General features: G+C 37.9%; 3 protein-coding genes across 3 annotated transcripts; 1 reads left to right on the top strand and 2 right to left on the bottom strand.

Moving 5' to 3' along the window:
* Positions 1-1,137: 1,137 nt before the first annotated feature.
* MONOS_11188 (putative ubiquitin conjugating enzyme) lies at positions 1,138-3,205 on the bottom strand (the record flags this gene model as incomplete). Its single annotated transcript, XM_067863695.1, has 12 exons — positions 1,138-1,344; positions 1,427-1,663; positions 1,759-1,824; positions 1,875-1,942; positions 2,010-2,072; positions 2,182-2,252; positions 2,428-2,476; positions 2,534-2,618; positions 2,695-2,750; positions 2,828-2,894; positions 2,944-3,082; positions 3,129-3,205. 12 exons carry the CDS (start codon positions 3,203-3,205, stop codon positions 1,138-1,140), a joined length of 1,185 nt encoding a protein of 394 aa, XP_067735129.1.
* A 71-nt stretch (positions 3,206-3,276) lies between these two features.
* MONOS_11189 (putative RhoGEF domain containing protein) lies at positions 3,277-8,459 on the top strand. The gene is made up of 3 exons (XM_067863696.1): positions 3,277-3,373; positions 3,460-4,832; positions 5,093-8,459. Exons 1-3 carry the CDS (start codon positions 3,355-3,357, stop codon positions 8,204-8,206), a joined length of 4,506 nt encoding a protein of 1,501 aa, XP_067735128.1. The 5' UTR covers positions 3,277-3,354; the 3' UTR covers positions 8,207-8,459.
* A 4,628-nt stretch (positions 8,460-13,087) lies between these two features.
* Positions 13,088-20,726, bottom strand: MONOS_11190 (uncharacterized protein; the record flags this gene model as incomplete). The annotated part of the gene is made up of 2 exons (XM_067863698.1): positions 13,088-20,363; positions 20,480-20,726. The coding sequence occupies 2 exons, from the start codon at positions 20,724-20,726 to the stop codon at positions 13,375-13,377; spliced, it is 7,236 nt and encodes a 2,411-aa protein (XP_067735127.1). The 3' UTR covers positions 13,088-13,374.
* Between the last annotated feature and the right edge of the window lie 715 nt (positions 20,727-21,441).

The following is a 21,441-nucleotide window of genomic DNA, read 5'->3' as shown; positions in this document are numbered from 1 at the left end:
ATAAGTCTTAAAAATAAACTTAAGAAATTAAATATTATTCAATATTTTTCTATTTGGATATTATAATTAATAAAGTGTATAAAAGAAGAGAACCTATATTTCAAGAAGCATTAGTGGTATAGGGGCAGCATGCTAGCCTTCCAAGCTAGCGACCCGGGTTCAAGTCCCGGCTAATGCACTTTTTGTTTTTCAAAATTTTTATTTAAAAATTTTTAAATAAGCGAAAAATGAGAATAATGTGCTTATCCTCCCAAATTCTGGACAATCATCAATTTCTATTGGATGAAAAATTATTTATTGAAGGTTGAGTTAATTCAAAGCACTTTGATATTTTTGATAAAAAATTTTTTGTGAACCACATTTCAAAAATGTTTTTGAGATTAAAGGATTTTATCAAGCAATTAGACACACTTTTTAACGAGACGAATGACGTTGGGTCAATAAACATCGTATTCAAGCGGCTGGGAGGTCCTCGCTTGGCTAAAGCTTTGAAAGGAAAAGAGGAAATTGATAAATTACCTCATTCAGAAACACGATGCATTATCCACGCTAAAACACCAAAACATAAAATTTCAACCATCGTTTGATTAGGAATTTTCTCATTTTGTGCAATATGCTTTTGTGATTATCAAAAAATTTTTTGTTTCTTTTTTTTTGAGTGGAGTTGTTGAAAATTTTTTTTTGCAAATTTTTTTATGTGTTATTTTCTTAAATGTTTTGTAAGTTGATGATGTTCAATCGGAATTGAATTTGAAAAGTGATAGTTATTTTTTGTTCGTATTGTATTTATAGATGAAAAATGATTTACAATTAATTTTCTGTTTTTTTCATTGAGATATTTGGATTTTTTAAAATGTTTTGGATTCAAAAAACTGTGATTGATGTTTTTAGTTTTGTTCTTTCTGATATTATGAAAAACTAAAGAATCTTTCAATCGATAGTTTTTCTTATCATAAAATTTGCAAAAAAAGTTTAGAAAAAAGAATGAGATGTATGACCATTTGACATAAAAGTAATTAATTCTATTTTATTGATTTATAAACCTATTTTAATCTATAACTTATATTATGCTTGAAAATTACAAAAAAGATAATTATCAAAAAAATATTTTCCTAATTCTACTTACCCTCATATAATTCATTCGATATCTGGTTCGTCTGTTGCATTTAATACACCACTCTCAAATAATTGCCTACCAGTCATTCTATTTATTTGAGGTGTTGCTGAAGAAGAGGAAGGAGTGGAAGAAGATTGTTGAGCGAGATGTTTTGTAACTGAAGAAGCAGACGCTGTAGATGAACCAAATTTGGAAATTCTTTCTGCTTCAAACACTTCTTTCCATTTCTAAGTAATGAAAATTGAAACAATTAAAACAATGATTAAAAATCCTGATAATTCGATGAGTTCATTAAATGCTTGTGCAAACCTTAAACTCTTCAACAGAAAAGGGTGTTCCTTTTTTTCTTTTAATTTCAAGTTCTTCCATTTCTTTTTCCATTTGTGCATTCAACTCTTCTTCTCTTCTCTTCTCTTCTGCTTCTAATTCTTCTTCATCAAGCTCTCTTTCATCATCTGATTCATCTTCACTATCTTTTGAGCTTTCCTTTCCTTCACTTGATTTGGTCAGAGAAGTGAATCTTATTTGATTATCTACAAGAAGTTCCTTTAGGCGGTCAATAAGCATAAAAATCACTTGCTCTCCTAAATTTTCTTCACACTGGAAAGTGTTAAACCTTTTTATCAAATGAAAATTCAAACCAATTGCTTTAGTTCATTCATAATTAAATCTTTTTTATTTTCATAAACACCTTGAAACGAACGAATCTTTAAAAAACTTTATTTAAAAAAATAAATTGATTTTAATTTTTACACACATCAAAAACAGGTGGTTCACTTTCAGGATAATTTGAAGGATAAGAAACAAATAGAACGCAACTAATTTCTTTATGTCAATTTAGAATTTATTAGAAAAGCGTTTAATGAATGATAGTCAAAGCAATTTCACATACTTTTGCCTTCCTCACCATCTTCTAACACAAGTAATGAAAATCTCCATTTACCCGAAGGTTTTTCTTAATTATTAATTCAAAAACCAAAATTTCCAGAAAATTAAAATCAGTAATTAAAATAAATAAATAAATTGCAATCTACTCATTTAAAATAATTACAAATATTACAAACCGGTATACTCTTCCATATAAACAGATTTTAAAGCTTCCAGCTCCATTTTTTGCTCTTCTTTACAATTCATTCTGCAAGTTTTTTGTTAATATAAATATTGTAATGAATAATAAAATGCAGAAAATAATATTTGCAAAGAGATAAAAAATAGATCTAAACCATCATTTTCCAAATAAATGATGGCTATTAAAAATGAAATATAGAATCCAAAAAATTAAAACTTAACAATTGAAGTGAGGATAAAACTTGCCTTTGCATAACTTCAGCGTGAACATGCTGCAAAATTGATAATTCGCTTTCAGAATCATTAAACGATGAATATATTTTATTCTTTGTGACCTTGTCTATCAACATTTGCTATCTTCAAATATCCATCTTGTCTTACGAGGATCAGAATGAGCTTGCATTGAATGCATTGCGTCCCCTGGAGGAGTGCTCTGTTTTGATGAATTTTATAAGATTGTGATAATAATTTGTTATCTTTTCAATGTAAAAACTTCTAATTAAAAATACCTTAACTTTGGCGGAACTCAGCATACTTATTATGCTCATGCATACACTTTCAACAGCTTTAAATGCAAAAATAAAAAAGATTTTTTTTATTTCGCTATTTGAAAAAGTTCGAGCAGTAAAAAAACATTCAAACTCATTGCTGGAGACCAATGTTGTGCATATAGAATTGATAAACATATGTGACCATTTGAATAACAATGCTATAAAAATATATGTAAAACGTTAAAATAAATTTAAAACAATTGAAACCTTATGTTTTGGTACATATGGTGGAACAAATGTAACCATTGGATTATCAATTGGATAGTTAGAGTCAAAAACAAAACGAAGCAAAAATCTTTCGCCTTCATATATAGAATCTGGAGGCCCAGTTATCCAAACGTCCAATCTTTTTAATAATTAACATTCACAAAACAATCAAAAAATAGCAATACTTGTTAATAGCAGAATCATTCGGAACTAGTTCAATACAAGCTGGCTTCTCTCGTTGTATTTCAGATATATCGTGCATTATTCTCCTTTTTGCACGATCTGTCAACAAAGGACAGCTCATTAATCCTTTCAGAATTATTATTATTTTTTAGATCAATTTTTATTTTTGTTGTTCTTGGAAAATCCCTCAATAAAACTGCGCGTCTGGAATAAGTACAATTGTAAATTATGAGCGCTAATAGTGAAAGTTGTAATTTAATCATTGGCCTTTTTATAAAGCTTTTGTTTTTGCTATTAAACTATTATTATTTTTGAATTCATTATATCATTAAGCTTTTCCATCAAACGAAAGCAATTTTGATGACGACTTGCCTCCACCGCCGCCACCTCCTCCTGATATATCTGAAGAAGAGAATGATGATAGTGAACCAATTACCCCTCTTGATTCAACTGAGCCTGAAGAGATTGTTATTGACTTGGATCTTCTAAGTGATGAGGAAGACGAAGAACCAATTACCCCAATTAATGATGTACATCCAAATGCATTTGGTGCTTCAAGAAATGAAAGTACAGCAATATCTGCCACAACAACTTCATCTTCAAATAATGTTACTGCTCTTGTGAAAAATAAACAACCACAAAAAACAAAAAGAGGAACAAAAGATGATGACAGTGAAGAAGAAGAGTCAGAAAGCGAAAGTAGCAGCACAACTTCCAGTGAATCAACATCAGAATCTGAAGATGAATCAAGGGCAAGGCAAGGTGGGAATCAACAGAGAACTTCTGGCAGATCTGAAAAGGGAAAAGTACCTCCACAAAAAAATAAAAATGAAGAGAGCATTGTGATTGATTTGGAAGATTCTGAAACAGAATCAGATTCCGATTCAAGCAGCAATGAAGATGGACCATCAGTTACAAATGAAAGAGAGAATGAACGCAGACGCACAACTATTCCTTCATACAATCCTAAAACATCTGAAGCTTTATCTTCTGCTCACAACGTTTCTCCTTCTTCTCGTCTTGCAACTGGACCAAGTAGAGATGAAGCGCATCCTTCTCGATCCAGTCAGTCACCTTCATTTTCTCTCTCAAAGCAGACAGTACAACCTTCCCACCCTCCTTCATCCTCCCCACAAGCTCCGTCTCGACAGCCTGTGCCCTCTGGAGTGTTTGGACATCAGGGAAAGGAAGGGCCAGCCGGTACGGCGCCGACACCAGCGCAGCTGCAGCAGGAGATGCACCGGGCATCAGAAGAGAGGCAGCAGCGGAGAGAACAAGAAGAACGAAACTGGGAAAGAGAGATTATGAAGGACGACGGAATCACCGCGACGATTGTGCTGCCGGCTGATTTGACTGCTCCTTTGGCATCGGAACAGGCTCAGCCATCAACATCAACATCAGCATCAGCTTCTGCTTCTGCTTCTACTTCTGCTTCAGTATTGTCAACAGAACCATCGAGACAGGCAACTAATTCAAGTGCTTCTGATTTGTCTGCACCACCTTATCAGCCAGCCAGCTCTTCTTCTTCTTCTTCTTCTTCTTCTTCTCAGTCTCCATCTACAGAAACAGAAGCAGTTGCACAAACACCCGAAGAAATCCAAGCGAATGAGGCGTTGGAGCGTCTGAAGAAGCAGAGGATGAATGTGGTGAATGAGACAATACAGACAGAAGAGAGATACGTGCAGCAGCTGAACAACCTTGTCTATGTATGTCTTGTGATTTATAGTGAATTCAAATGTTACACTTGAAAATTTATGAGTTCAATTTTATATTTATTGATTTACTTTTAGAATTCTGATTTATTAACATATATTTTAAAATTGATTGTAATGTTTTTTATTCGTAATTTTCTTTGCGAATAACATTATTTAATTCTTGAACATTTGTCAAATGCTTCAATTCAAAAAAAATTTTTTTTTATAATTCATTTTCTCTACTTTTCTATCTTTCTTTTCCATTTTTTCAGGTCTACAAGCGTCCAATGGAGAAGCGCCGGGAGGAGTTCAAGCTGCAGCCGAGCGACATCAAAGTGATCTTCTCCAATGTGGAGCAGCTGCTTGTGGTGAACACGATGCTTCTGTCTGAGCTGCAGCAGTGCAAAGAGCGCAACGGCGACGGCATTGGCGATGTCTTCCTGACACAAGGGCCCTCTCTCCTCTGCTACACGCCTTACTACAACAACAACCACCGCGCCCAGACACGCGTGAGCGAGCTCGTCAGCAAAAGCCGCCGCTTCGCCGAGTTCGACGCAGAAGCAGCGAGAAAACCAGAGTGTGCCAATCTGAAGCTGGCGTCGCATCTCGTCTATCCGGTGCAGAGACTGCCGAGATACAAGATGCTGCTGGCAAACCTGCTGGCATACACACCCGAGGGAGACCCCGAGCAGCCGTCGCTGGAGGCAGCCCTGCACAAAATGGAGGAGATTATCCAGTCGATCAACCAGTCGATGAACATCGCAAGTTTCGGAGAGAAGCTGAAGGAGGCAGTGGAGAAGATGGATAAGATTCCAGATATATCGCACTTGCTCATCCCAGGCAGAGGGTGCGTTGCTGACAGCCCTGCAAAGATCCTCCAGAAGGACCAGCTGTTTGACGTGCACTTGTACGTCTTCACAGACTCTATCTGCTTCTCCTTTGTGGATCTGAAGAAGAAGAAGAAGAAGAACACAATCTATCAAACATTCGGCCATCTCTTCCCGCTGCACTTCCTCCTCAACTCACTGATGACATCTCGGCTGGCTGATTCCGACACCGAATCTGCGTCTTCCTCTTCTTCTGCACCGAGCCAGGTGATGACGCCATTCCGCAGCGATGCTGGAGAAGAGCTGAGGGTGTATCTGAAAGTGCCCTCGAACTACCACACAGACTGCCCGGGCGATGCGAAGGAAGTTGCATCATACTTCCGTGTTCCGAATTCAGATGTAGAGAAGTTCACGACGCTGCGGCTGGTGTTCTACTTTGAGACAGCAGAGGAGTGCAGCAACATCAACCAGTACATCAACACACAGGGCAACCAGATGAAGCAGAAGAGAGAAGAAATCGTGCAGCAGATGAGCGCTGATAGAGAGAACGAGGACAGACGAGTGCTGCAGGAGCTGGCGCAGCGGGGTGTGAATGTGGGCGAGCTGCAGAGGAGAAGGAGAGGGCAGTGGAATGCAGACAGCAGCGACGACTTCAGCACGCAAGAGGATCTGATGCTGTACATGAGCAAGAAGCAGGCGAGAGAGGAGCAGAAGATGAAGTACCTGACTATGCTTCTCCAGGAAGAAGAGAGCTACTGCCACAACTTGCACATTCTGGACAGCGTGTTTCGGAAGACGCTGGAGAAGCGGAAGAAGAAGATTGTACCGTTTCTGGAGGAGATGCACGAGGAGGACGATTTGGAGATGATGTTCGAAGGGGTTCCGCACATCATCACTGCACACGAGAACCTGCTGGCAGAGATTAAGGACTGTGTTGAAGTGCGCGACGGAGACAATCTGGGCGAAGTATTTATGACAGCTGTGGGGTCGATGAAGTGCTATGCGCTCTTTGTGAAGAATGGGAACAAGCGGAGGCAGAAGATCCAGCATCTGACTGAGCACTGCCCACCATTTGCGGCTGCGCTTGACGAGGCAGAGCAGAACCCTAACAGCGAAGGCAACACGTTTGAAGAGCTGATGGAGGCTCCTGTGCCACGGCTGCCGATGTATGTGGCAATGCTGCGTGCCATCTGCTCCAAGATCGAGCCAGGCACGCCCCAGCGGAAGATGATGGAGCAGGCGGTGCAGTCGCTCAAGAAGACCATCGACGAGATCAATCAGTATGTGAAACTGACGTTCGCGCGCAAGTTCCTCATCCATCTCCTGAAGCAGGTGCGCTGCACGGAAAGCCAGCGCTGTGCACTGCTGGAGAACCCGCGGACGTTTGTGAAGGACACAAAAGCGGAGTTGCTGGCAGATCTGAAGGACACGTGCGATGCACTCGACTTGGACATAGCGCAGAAGAAAGCTTTGGGAATGAAGGTTGTCGTTGGTGTTGGTAACAGTGCCTCTATTCTGCGCTCAGAGGCTGCTGCGAAGCTCGCCGAGCGGTCCTTGCAGCACCGCCTCAGCGCATCGTCACGGTCTTCTGGCAGTCTGCGAAGGACGCAGACTGCTTCAGGCTCTTCGTTGACTCGCACAATGTCAGCGGCTGGCGTGTCAGGAGAAGATGAGACAAGGCAGGAGCTCAACAGAAAAGTTCAGTCAGTCACCATTCCGCGTCATTTCCCTCAGCTTGCTTCACGTTCTTCTTCGATGTCACAGTTGGAAAGTCAGACACCCAAATATTCTCCAACAACTTGTGTGATTCCTGAACCTTCCTCTTCTTCTTCATCCCCGTCTTCTTCCTCGTCTTCATCTTCGCTCGTCAGCCTGCCCGCTTCTACTTCGACAACTGTGATGCTTTCATCGTCGCCAGAAGAGCTGGCGGCGTCCCAACCGCCGGCAACGATGACATTGCCGACGCAGTATGCGATCACGAACAACGAAAAGAGCAAGAAGCAGCTGAGAGACAGGAAGAGGTTCCAGTCGTGCAAGGACATGGAGGAGCAGGAGATGGTATCGCGGCACAAGCAGAGCGTGAGGCTGATCCTTTTTGAGGACTGCATAATGATCAACCTGATGGACGAGAAGAAGCAGATGACGTTCAAACGGCTTGTGGAGCTTGCTTTGTTGGACAGCATCTCGCTGAAAGTGGGCGAAATAGCAGCGATCCGGCTGTGTGTGGTGATGCCAGTGAACGAAGTGCTGGATGCGGAGTCGCGAGACAGGCAGGAGCGGGATGTGCTGCGTGATGAGAGTTTGTATCAGACGTGGAATGAGAATGTGGACAGCACTGCAACGATGACTATGTGCATGACGACGGCAATCACATCAACGATGACGATGCCCATTCCAGTGGCAGAGGAGGAAAAATACTGCTATCGGATTTTTTCGTTTCGATTTGCTTCGGAGGAATTGGCTGTGAAGTTTAAGGAGGCCATTGAAGAGCAAGTCCGCCTTTTCCGGATCAAAAACAGGAGAAATGTGGAAATTGCAATGGGAATTGCATCATCGTAAATACCGAAGGAATCACAACATTTTTCTTTTTATATTGAATATATTATGAAATAATCATTTCGTGTGTATTTTTATTGTATCAGAATTCGTGGACATTGGATAATTTTGTTTCTCCAAACTATTTTTGCGTTCGAATTATGATATATTTTTTGAGTTATTCCTATTTGATAACTATGCTTTTTTCTTCATTTTTTATTCAAAGTTGATTAGAACACACTACTTATTCAAATATTAACAGACTTGAAATTTGAAAGAACTAAATTGTTAAGATTTCCCCTTATATGGGTGATTATTTTTGAATCCATATTTTCTCCATCAAAAAGTTCGGTTAGAAAATCCACTTTGAATAATGAAAAATGAACACTGAAAAGTTAATATTCCTTTCAAAATTTTATTTTTTCATGAATATAATCTCAAACATTGTCGTTTCGAACAATTGTTATTCCTTTTTTCTGTTGAATGAATAAACAATCTCCAAAGAAATTATGCTCTTGAAGAATCAATACTCAGATAAATGTTATGATTTCAAAAATATTCACCAATATGTATCGAGAGTGTTTATTAAAAATTAAGAACCTAATTGCTATTTAAACTTGAAAAATTCTCGAGGAAAATTATAAAAAAAATGTCTATATTTTTTTTGAAAAATTCCTTTTGTTTAATTTTTAATCAAAATAAAAATTTCATATTTCGATCAAATTTCTGTTCCCACTCACAAAATTTAGCTGTTATGAAAATAGAATCTTGGCAATGTTTGTATTTCCATTTTGTGAAGTTTCGTGAGTGGAAACAGAAATTTGATCGAAATATGAAAATTTTTCTTTATTTGAAAATTATGCAAAAGGAACTTTTCAAAAAATTTTCGACAAATAAATTAACAAAAAATAAAAAATAATTTAAGAAATAAATAAATTGCTATAATGTTATTCTGAACCTGATTCACAGTCGACTGCTTTTAATTCATTAAAACTTACAGAGATTAATTTTCAGAGTTGTATTCAACGATATAGTCAGTATCTGGAACTATTATCGTTCATAATTTTCAAAATTATTGTCGTCTTCATCAATTTCTTCTTGTTTTTGCAGGTCAATATAACAAATTTAGTGAAAATCTAATAGAAACAGTTTTTTACAATGAATGAAGAAAAAAAGGACTTTTTGATTTATGAGTTTAGCATTCCGACAATTTGTTGAGACTCTCAACAATAGTGCCATATTCTTTCAACAGTTTTCTTGCATATTCCAAGAAATTAAATCTTCAATATGTCGATCATGAATAAAAGCCATGTAAGTGTAGCCTTTTTTTTGCCAGTGTTCCATATGTCCTTCATGAATCCATCACATTTGTTGTTCCAGAAAATAAACGTTATTTTTAATAATAATCATCAATGATTTTCTTGAACGATCTTTGACTTTCCATTTCTTTTTTTTCATACTTTTTTCCCCTCTCTTCTTTCGATTGCTTGAAAAAGCAATTGTTGCCTCTTGTTCCTTCCTTTTCGATATTTTCTCCGAAGCAACAAACATTCATCTATTTCCACTGTCTTGCCTTCACCTACAAGTTGTTTAGGCTTGTTTATTAGGAACTGTGAGAAAGCATATCTGTATGCACAGTGCCAAAAACCTACTGAGTACATGTGAATATTTAGCAGAAGATTTTCATGTTTGATGGTCATTCCAATCCAAAAAAAGAGAATAATCGTTAGCACTTTCCCAATTATAAAATGCATTGTGTGTGATTGACTTTAATTAAATAATGAATGTTGAACTCTGCATTTTTTGCTCCTCTAATATTTCATCCTTGAATTTTCTTTAATCAAATTCATTGGAATCCTGTATCTCATGCCTTTGGGAACCTTTTCTTTCAGTAAGGTTCCAAATATCCAACATCAAAATTTATTTTCGTTTCGTTATTCATTTAAAAGCTTTTGAACTTTTATAAAAAAATGATGATTTTTGGTGAAATAGTTGAAATTACAAAAAAAAACACAAATACAGTCAGTGCCAAAGCCGATCCATGGCGCGAAACCCGAACCAAGAGAGAAAGAAAGAAAGAAAGAAAGAAAGAAAGAAAGAAAGAAAGAAAGAGAGAAAGAGAGAAAAAGAGAAAAAGAGAAAAAGAGAAAGAGAGAAATAGAGAATGCAATAATTTTTCGAAGTTGTTTAATATTACTTAAATGAAAGACTAAATATATTCAACTGTTCGTTGAAACCAAGTGTTTGGCAACATATTTGAAATTTTCTTATGAAATAATAAACAAAGAAAATACATTTTGTTTAAGTATTTTATATGTATAGTTAAAAATAATCGATATGAAGCAATTCTTCAAAAAGAAGACTTCAAGTTTATTCGTCATAATGGTATGAAGACTGGAGTTTACTATTGGAGTTATATTTAGAGTGGTATGTTTCTCTAATGCGTTTCTCTTTCAAATTGAATGAAGGAGAAATCTCTCTCTGGGTTGTGTGATCGAAACATTTTATTTCGTTGCAAGAAGTTGATTTCTCTTCTTTTTCATCGTCTTTGAGTATTTCAATTATTCTCTATACTTTTTTCTCGACACCTTTTTTATCTTTGCTGGTTCTTTATTCAACATTTCATTAAGTTCTTGTCGACTATGTTTATTCTCACGTTTCTTTTCAGAAGATGAAGTTGGTTTTCCAATTTTCACAAGATGCTTTTGAAGAAAATGTGAATGCTCTTTTGTTGATCCAATTTGTTTCATTAGCTCTGATTCATCCATCTCATTTGCTCCTTCTGTTGTTTTTTCGTCAGTTGTATTTTCTTTAGAGAAATTTTCGTCAGTAGAATATTTTCTGTGATTAACGATCAATTTTGTCGGTTCTTTTTATATTTCAGAATTCTTCAGAGATGAATGCTTTGAAGGTTGTGAAGAAGACAATTGTTTGTCGCTTAGAGGAGAATAATTCCAAAACAACTCTTCTCTCCAATCTCGGGATGAAACAGAAGTTTCAGAATTGCTTTTAAGATTCTGTATTGGTGATCCAGATATGCGATCCAAAACTGGGGCGGCAGCAACAGACCAAACTCCGCTTTTAATGAAAGCTGATTTGATTGTGGAAGGCATTGTTGCTGCAGCTACTGCTTCAGGGAGAATATCCGCAAGTGATGCTCTGTTTGAATGAATTGAAAACGGAGAAGGAATTTGAAACTTGTTATAAAGCGTTGTTTTCAAACGAGAGAAGTTGTTTGAATCACATGGCTGAAAAAATGAGTCATGTTGGGAGGAAAGAATTTTATAATAATGTTGTGTTCCTCAGCCGATCTTGAAACAGAATCACCTGTATGAGTAATATGATTATCCATCAAAAACAGGGCTTTATGTGTAGTGGATGGCTTAACTTTGAACACGATCCAGGGAATCCAGCTATTGATCACGATTTTTTTAACTATTTCTTTTGTTATCCAACCGGATGAAGAAGGAAGAACTTTGATGTCGAATGCAGAAAGCGATGAAAATTCTTGTGGCAAACTTTTCATGGGCCAAAGGAGAAATCACTGAAGTGAAGGACCATCTGCACAGACACACAGACACAAAGTTGACTTGGGATCTTTCGGAGGAGCTGTAGAAGCAAGCTGAATTTGATTTTTTCGACAAACAACCATTTTGCTTGTGCTTTCACTTTAATTCAACGAAGATTCATCAAAATTAAATATTTTCGATGAATCAATGTGATTTTAGTTTATCACATTCGACAATTCTTCAAACAATTGTCTGATATTCTCTGGTGATTGAACAGTAATTTTTGACATGTCTGTTGGCCTTGAAATTGCAGTATGAATAATTTCACTTCTTTTTGACAACTTGTGCGCATATTTTTCGTTTATTTTTCTTGGCTCGTTTTCATCAGTTGAATCCTTTTCGATAATATTCATACACTCATAAAAATGTGTATTTAAAAAATGAAAAGTCAAAAACAAATCAAACCATGTTTTGAACTACATGCACTCGAACAGTTTCCTGTTCTGACAACTTCACAAGAACTTGATTTTCTATTATTTCGAGCTGTCGCGAATTAATTGTTAAAGGATGCCCATCAACTCCAACATCCATTCCTTCCTTCGGCGCTTTGATTCCCCTGAACCAAGCTTCTTTCAATATAAGTTTTTCATTCACGGCAGTTTGCCATTTCAGTGAATAATCATTTCGAATTGCAAATATTTTTTTCGTTGTTGAAGGAATGGAACGATATTTATTGGATACGAGTTCGTAATGAAGTTGAAGAGGAGAGAGATATGTTTTGTTGCTCATGTTATATGGGTGATAATCAAATTCAAAATCCTGATAACTGTTTTTAGGAAAAACTTTTTGCATTTCTTGATATTTATCACTTTTTTGTGTTAATTTATTCTATAACTCAAACATTGAATCATTTTTTCCTTGTATGAGAATTTAAAATGAAAATATTCGTTCTTTTCTATTTCATCAATCATTTCATTGACTTGTGATTTCTTAATTACTAAACATAGATTAATGATGATTATTGTGTTAATTTATCATGTTTTTATTTTTTGTAAGATGTTGATGAGATTTTTATATCAAAATTTTCGATACAGCATATCAATAAGGATCGGGTTTCGCACCATGGATCGGCTTTGGCACTGACTGTAATTCATTAAAAATCCAATATTTCATTTTCAAAATTATCACTTTTCCATGTTTTAATTATTAGAAAATTTAACATATTCTCACTTTATAATAATAAATATTGCACTTTTAACGAAAAATTCAAATGAATCAAATGTGATATTTGCCTGAATTTTTCTTGTTTTCTTCATTGTTTTTCAGAAAGTTTTTTGTTTCGAATTTCTGCAACCAAACATTGACATTTTTCATTGTAAGATAAATAAAGAAAATTTCGTTAATTCTTTTTTCATGTTTGAATATGATTTGTTCAAATTTGAATATTTCAATTTGAAAAAAGTCTTTAAAAAGTCATCTACAAAAAATCATCTAACACTCACTTGAAAACATTCAGATCTCAAAAATCCCATCGCCATAAACCTTTGACTTGTTTTCTCACTCATCTCAAAATTCAACGAAGCGAATTTCAGAATTGATTAAAAATCGAGGCAAATACATTGGAATTACTCTCTTTCTAGTTATATATTTATGTTTGAAGCACATTTCTTTTATTTTTAGCTCTCATCCTTTGTTAAACATGGCTTTCATCTCATTCACTTCCATTTCCCCTTCTTTTTCGCATTCTTTGCTCTTATCATTTTCTTCCAACTCTTCGCTGCTTTCCTCAAGAATGATTGCATCTGTCATCGTCACAACAAATGTCCCAGAAGGAAACATCCCAACCAGCTCTTTCTTCACTTCAGTGAGTGTCGGTCTTTTCGATGCCTCTGCTGACAGACACGCATTCACCACATTCTTCAACTCACTCTCTTCAATCCCCCTCTCATCCGGCTTCTCTCCATCAGCAATCTTCTGCCCTGCCACTTCCCCTTCGTATTCTCCAAACGGGATCTCGAGTGTCACACACTCCCACAGCATCATCCCAATCGAGAATGCCACCGACTTCTCTGTTGCTCCCATCTTCCGGTTCATCACCAGCTCTGACGCCTTCCACCTCAAACACTCCTTCCACCTGTCTTCATCATCCTCAAACGCTGATGATGGCAGAGAATCTCTTTCATCATCATCATCATCATCCTCACTTGCAGATGTCACAATCGTGGTTGATGAGATTGAGGATGAATCCGAATCATCAGATGACGAGGAGTAGTCGGAGTGGAGCGCAATGCAGATCACCATGTGCTCTGACAAAAGCACAATGTGCGGACTCAGGTCTCGCAAAGAGGGAAGTTCGTCTTCCTCATCTTCAAGCGAGTGCAAAGCTCCATTCGCCACCCAGAACAGCATCTGTGCTCCTGTCACCTCTTTCTCCTTCAATGTGCCAATCGCCAGATCTTTCTTCTCATTCCTCCCATGAAGCAACATGAACAACGAATCTCTCAGATCCACAATCAACTTTTCATAAGGCGATGAACATGCCATTGCATCCACCAGATTCGACATCGATGAGGTTGTGGGAAACAAATCCTCCCCTCGAACAAATGCGGTTTCTGTATCTGCTGATGAGATGGATGGTGATGGAGTTTGTTTTCTCGTTTCTTCTTCCTTCTCCAAATCCCATTCTCCATTTTTATCAGAATCTTTTCCAAAAATGTATTCAGTTGATCCACTCTCACTCAATAAATGCTCTGAAGACTCAGAGTGTCCCAAGCTTTTCTCATACACCCTCTTCTTAATTCTCTCATCGTTCTTCTTTTCTGCCTCCCTCTCTGCTCTTCTCCACTGCTCTTCTGGAGACATCTCCATCGTCACCATCTCAAATGCCTTCGGATCCTTTCTGATGTTGTCATTCACAATCTCTTGCAACTCCTCATTTCTTTCCTTCACTTTCCTCCACCGAACAATAAATGCAACTGCAATGATGAGAACAATAAACAATATCACAACAAGCACAATCACAATCAACAACCAATAAGATTTTCCTTCTTTTCCTCCTTCAACGAGTTTTTCATCTCCTTTTGGTTCAACCTCACTTCTGTTCTTCAGAATGAATGAATTTGTTGATGAAGGAGATTCTGCATTCCCAAATAAAACAGAAACACTCACTTCAATTTCATTTCCACAACTGCTGATAAAATCTTTTGCCACACTTCCTTCTGCTTCTCTTTCTGACAAAAACCTATTTGAGTCAAAATCAAAATGTTCAATCTCTTTCTCTTCTCCCTTCCTCTTCACAACTGAGAATGACAGATTGCATGGAACAAGAAGCATTCCTTTGAATATCAACTTCATTCTATCTGTTGTTTCTTTCACTTCCACACTCTCCAACACGGGAATGAAGAACGATGAATCTCTCTCAGAAACAATCCCTTCAAAAGAGCACCCATCATTCAACATCCAGAGTGATGTGTTATCCTTTAAACCATTTCCTCCTTTCAAACTCACCACATTCAATGTTCCTGCATCTGAACAGATGATGTTTCTTCTCAATGATGGATATCCTTCAATTGAGGGATTGTTGTTTTCAAATCTTCCATCATTAACAGTCATTTCCCCTCCACTCATTGTTATTCCACCTTCTGGTGAATTCGAGATTGTTGTGTCTTTCACTATCACAGAACTCTTCACAACATCAACAAGAGATCCATCCCATCTGCACATCTCTTCTTCAATATTCAACTGCTTCTCATTTCTTTCCTTTGAATTTCCATCAAAAATGCAACTGTCCATTTTCACATCCAAACAATTCTCCACTTTCATCAATTTTCCTTTTGTGGCCTTTGAAGTTGTTTTCTCCATTGTGCAATTTGTAAATTGAATCGTCTTTTTCATTGTCAAGCAAGATATAAATGATTCTTCATTTCCTTCAACTGAGATATTTTCTGTTTTGAAATCCTTGATTGTTAATTGCCCGCATTCATTAATATCAATCAGAGAAGTTTTAATTGTAGAATTGCAAATTGATAATAAATAAATCACTGATGGAAGTGATGATGATAGATATAATGCAGACTTATGGAGTACCAGATTTGACAAATAACATCCGTCAAGTTGTAATTCTCCTTTTACCATTTTTATTATGTGGAATTGAATATTTGCAAATTCAGCATTTTCACCTTCCACCAGTAGTTTTGAACTGAATGAACAATTCATCACTTCAAGGATTCCTCCTTCTGGTGATATAAATGATTCATGCTCAGAAATGAAATTCGAATCAAACACAAACCCCGCTCTCAACAATGAGACCGTTCCAGTTGTTGTAACCAATGCACCTCTTGTTTCTCCAATATCTGATTTCACTTCAACTTTACAATTTTCTCTGCTCTTCGAACTCAGACTCATTTCCTTCAGATTAATCTCTTCCTCAATTGCGCTCTTGGTGTCAACGTGCAACAGACTCACATATTCAGATGTCAGATGCATTAGTCCATGATTAATTGAATAACAAGGAAGAATGTTCGTTCCACATCTCCTCCCATTCAAACCATTCAAGCTGCTCACAATGATCGTATCACTCTGATGAATCGTCACAAAATCAATCAGATCTGTATCTTCTTTGTGTTCGCAACTATCAATTCCATATATCGCATTAATTCGTGAATAATGATTCTCTCGAAGATCAAATTGAAATTGGGTTTCATTGATCTGTGATGTGATGTTATAACATTCAATGAAAATATCTTTTCCAACACTAGCCCCGTTGTCACTGAATTTCATTCCCACAAATGAAAAATTCAATTCTCCTCTTTCCTTTGTTGCCAAATACACTCCTCCTCCTCTTCCTGTGGAGCCACTGCAGCTGCAATGACTGATTGTTGAGTCAATCATCTTCATCGATCCAGATGCACCCAATGCGAAGAATATTGCCCCTCCTTTTTCACTATCTTCTGCTTTGTCTTCTGTGATGTTGCTCTCCTTAACAGCTAAATCTATCTTTTTCTCACTCTTCGATTCTAAAATGCTTGGTCCATTGTCACTTCTCTTCACTCCTGAAAATGATGAATTGCCAATCTCAATAGTTGCACCATCTTCATTTACTCCTTCATTTATCTTCAATCCTTGTTCAGATTTCTTGATCGATAAAATGCAACCTCCACTTTCATTCAACAATTCCACTCGAACATTCAAGAAATAACAAGAAACTCCAGCATCATGAATGACAAATATACTGTTTCCAACGTTGCATGATTCAATCGACAAATCATTCACTTCCACACTGCCTCCAATCGCATCCACAAACACACAATCAAATCCATTGTTCACTCCTGCTTCTGAATGGAAGGAACATCCAGTTATCACCGAATCTCCATTTCTATTTGAAATAATGGTTTTGGCTGAATTATCAAATCCCGATGCAAGTTGAAGTTGGATATTTATCAATTCAAGATGAATATCATTCACCACGAAATATTCCAGTTGACTTCCAATTGCTTTTTCAAAATTCAATATCGCTTTAACATTTTCTTCTCCCATTGATGAAACCTTTTTGATCTGATAATTGGACATATTGAATGAATTACGAATTATTGTTGATCCTTCAATCTGAATTGTTTTATTTCCAATTTCCTTTTTCATGTTTTCCATCCCTTTCCACATTGTGAAGCATGGTTCTTCCTCACTTCCACATCTTGCAACATCAAATCCATTTGATGAGATAAATATCTCAAATGAACTGTATGGAACGAGGAACATGAACAGATCCTTTTCTTGTTGATAGTTATCACTTCCAACAAACAGAGTTTCATCATTCTTCATTTGAGAATAATCAAACTTAAACGCATCGTTTGTTACAGAAGAATTAAAATCCTTTCCCAAAATGAACACATTCTTCCCTGTGGCTGCATTGTTATTTTCAAAAGTGACACCAACATCAAAGAGAAATGGCTTTTCATCCAAACAATTTTGACAATCCAAATACAAGAATCCTCCTTTTCCATTTCTTGATGAAAGTGAACAAGATGATGCATTTGTTGATTTCATCACCAAATCTTCTTCATTTATTAATGTAACTCTTGCAACACCTCCTTCACCGCTTCCAGTATTCGTAATGTTTGAAAAGTTACTGTTTTCGAATAAAGCAGAAGAAGCCATCACCAATGGAGATATGACAAATGAACAATCTGCCAGACTGCATCCTTTCAGTGTGCAACTTCCAGTGGTTGTGGATATCAATGAATATTGAACAATATCTGTTGATGATTGAATCTCAAATAAACAGTTTACAAGTTGAAGGACTCCACTCGATGAGATCAGTGAATTCATGCTTGGTACAAATTGACTTCGAATCTGCAATTTTAAAGATAACAAGCTGAGTGAGGCAGTTGATGAAATAATAGTTGTTGCAGAATCCCCTTTGATTGTCCCTTCAAAATGAATAGGCCTGTGTTCGGTTTCATCTCCCTCATTCGCACATCCATCAATCACAAGTGCATCTGTGAAAGAATAAATATCTTCGATTGTCACTTCATCTTTCACTTTCACTTTCCTTTCTCCTTCTGTCCCACTTCTGTCAATGTGGTCAATTCCACTTTTCATAGATTCACACGGGAATATTTCACTTCCACATCCCAACGTGTCATGCCCACCAGTCGATACAGACACCTCCACCCACTTCAGAGAAACAAGATACACTCGAAGATCCATTTCTCCATATTTCCCATCTTCTCCAACAAATGCATTCCCATCATCCTTGAATCCTGTGCAATCAAATGCAAAACGCTCTGTATTCACGCTGTTCACCAGATTGCTGCTCTTCGCAAACATGTTCTTTCCAACTGTTGCACTGCACCCAGAAAACGATATCGATGACAGTTGAAATTCCCCTTCATTTGAACTGCAATCCAGATAAATCCCTCCTCCTTTTCCTCCCTCACTCATATTCTCGCAAATGCATCCAGTAAATGAACTCTCTTGAATTGTCATATATCCTCCTTCATTCAGTACTATCTTCAGTGCTCCTCCCTCTTTGCTCTTCTCTGATAATGTCCCATCAAATCTGCTTCCATTTATCATCATCCCAACTTCCACATTCCCTTCAAATATTGCTGCCTCTCCTCCTCCATCAATCTCCAGCCTTTCCAGTGCGCAATTCAACAGTTTCACTTTGTATTCCTGTTCATTCATATTTGATGAGGAAAGTGAAAATGAAAACAACGAGACTGTTGATTTCACATCTGATATCGTGACAGAGTCCAGCTCAACCATCTTTCCCATTGATCTGATCAAGAAAAATCCAATCGTGTTCAGCTTCCCTCCAACAACACTCATCTCACAGCTCTTCAAGTGCAACTCCCCATTTTGAGTGCTCGATTCAATCACTGCTGAGATTGTTCTGTTAAAGCTCGATGGAACAATAATTTCAATGAACTGTATTTCTGTCAGTGATTCTGATTTCAGAATACATTCGTCAGATCCACTCGCTTCTCTTTGGCATTCAATTTCTACAATTGCCTCAGTTTTTGCCTTCATGCATATTCCACCCACATCCACAAACCCCGCCATCAACGTATTTGAAATAACAATAATCTCCTCTTTTGTGTTCTGTGTTCTCTTCAAATGCCCCATTCCATAATTCACATTCAAACATGGTGCCTTCTCCAATCCACAATATACCCTCTCCACTCCGGATATTCCATCCACATATATTGTACTGTCAAAGAAACCATCAAAAAATATGAATAAATCAACATTCCAATCACCGAATGCTTCTGTTCTGTCATGTCCAACAACTGAGTTGTCTTTCTGAGTGATGCTTCTCATGAAGGCGAACATGGGCTCTTTCACAGAAGCGACAAATGATTCGCACACAAAATACACATCTCTTCCAACACTCGCCTTGTTGGCTGAAAACACAATATTGGTTATGGAAAAGGAGGATTCTGACACTTCTGAATCATCGTTGTACTCGATCATGAGAGCACCGCCTCTTCCTCCAGAACTTGTATCCTCGCTCACAGAGCAGGTGGAGAAATTTGTGTTCCTCACTGAAAATGTGTTGGCAGGGACAGATGAGGCGAATGAGATGCACCCGCCATTGGTGGCAGTCTGTTGGCTTTGTGGAGCTGAGTCGATGTTGGTGATGGTGCAGTTGGCGAGGGAGAGGGAGAGGACAGGGGAGGTGGCAGAGGAGAGGACACAGCTGGCTGGAGTGGCTGTGGAGGTGATGTGGGTGATGTTGGAGGAGTTGAGGGTGAGGGGAGCGGTGAGGGAGGTGAGGTGAAAGATGCTGGGGCTGTTGAGGGCGAGACTGGTGATTGCTGTGTGGTTGAGGGCAATGGAGCCAGCAGTGATGAAAAAGAGGGGTGTTTTTATTGTTATGGAGGTTGTTCCGGTGATGGTGGTTGTGTTGAGGTTGAGGGAAGGGGAGTTACCGGAGAGGTGGAAGAGGATGGGGGTGATGGGATTTGTGGAGTTGTGGGCGATGGCGAGGGCAGAGACTGTGAGGGAGCCCTGAGTCTGTTGGAAGAGGGCAGAAGTGGCAGATGGATCTGGTGAAGAAAATGTTGATATTGATGAAAATGATGAAGAAGAAGATGATGTTGATTGTAAATTTGAGTTTAATGGTTGGGGAATGCCACTGGAGGCGATAGTGGTGGCAGTTGTGCCATTTCCTGTGATTATGGTATCAACCGCGCTGAAGGTTAGTGTTTGAAGAGGAACAAATGTTGAGGAAAGGAGGGTGAGGGATGCTTCTTGGAGGAGGGAAATGAAGCCGGTGAGGGCGTACTCGATGGTGGCGCATGGGGTCTGTTGGGGTCTGCCACAGGCATCAGCATCAGTTCCATTGCTGGCAACAATTTTGTTCTGGGCGATGAGGGGGAGCCAGCCATTGTACTCAGCATTATCTGCTGTTCCTGCATTCCAGACTCTTTGTGTTGGGGTTGTTGAGCCACAATTCTCAAATGGAGATTGGGTGATGCTGCTGCCATTGAAAAAGACATCGTTTCCCCTTCCATTAGTGGCGGAATTACCATCGAAGAAACAGAATGTGATGAATTTAGTCCCACTCATCCAAAAAAATACATCTCTGAAATACATTGCCGCTCCTCCACATGTGGAAGAAGCGGTCAATTTATTGTTCAAAAATTGACAATCATTGATAGAAAACTGACTTGGCTTATTTACTGGAGGATTTTGAAATGTTAGAGAACCAGTAGAATCACCGCCAGAATTTGAGATGCACTTGCATTTGGAAAACTGGAATTGACCGTTTGAAGGAAAATTATATATATCTAAATTCCAAGCAATTCCAAAACGATCTGCTATTTGACAATTTTCAACATTGTTTTCCGAAAAGAAATATATTGAATTTGATTGAGGATTTGATATTAGAGCAGTTCCTCCACCAGATGCTGAACAGCTCGTGAAATTGGATTTTGAGATGTTGACATTTTTCAAATGAATACAGAATAATGCGCCACCATTTCCAATACATGAACATTTGTTAAATGAACAAAAAGTGATTGTGAGGTTGGCATTTGTGACAACAACATAAAGTGCTCCTCCTGCAGATCCATTTCCAGAATTATTCCATTCGCACCATTCAAATTTATGGCTGTTTAGATCGAATGAATCCAATCTGCTAAGCTTTTTTCTAATAGATTCTGTTCCAACATGCACGACAGCAGCATTGGCTGAAGAACGAGTTTGGTGGAGGAAAGAGGCATTGAAGGCGGAGAGAGAAGTGGA

Source organism: Monocercomonoides exilis (assembly GCF_001643675.1).
Source record: "Monocercomonoides exilis strain PA203 chromosome Unknown scaffold3-2548433, whole genome shotgun sequence".
Lineage (NCBI taxonomy): Eukaryota > Preaxostyla > Oxymonadida > Polymastigidae > Monocercomonoides > Monocercomonoides exilis.
The sequence above is the reverse complement of the archived record's forward strand: the minus strand, read 5'-3'. Positions and strand labels throughout refer to the sequence as shown.

What these genes read in the sequence shown, in the direction of transcription:
- MONOS_11189 (XM_067863696.1), top strand. An exon ending in AGCTGAACAACCTTGTCTAT is followed by an intron (nt 4,833 to 5,092) that starts GTATGTCTTGTG and finishes CCATTTTTTCAG; the next exon opens with GTCTACAAGCGTCCAATGGA.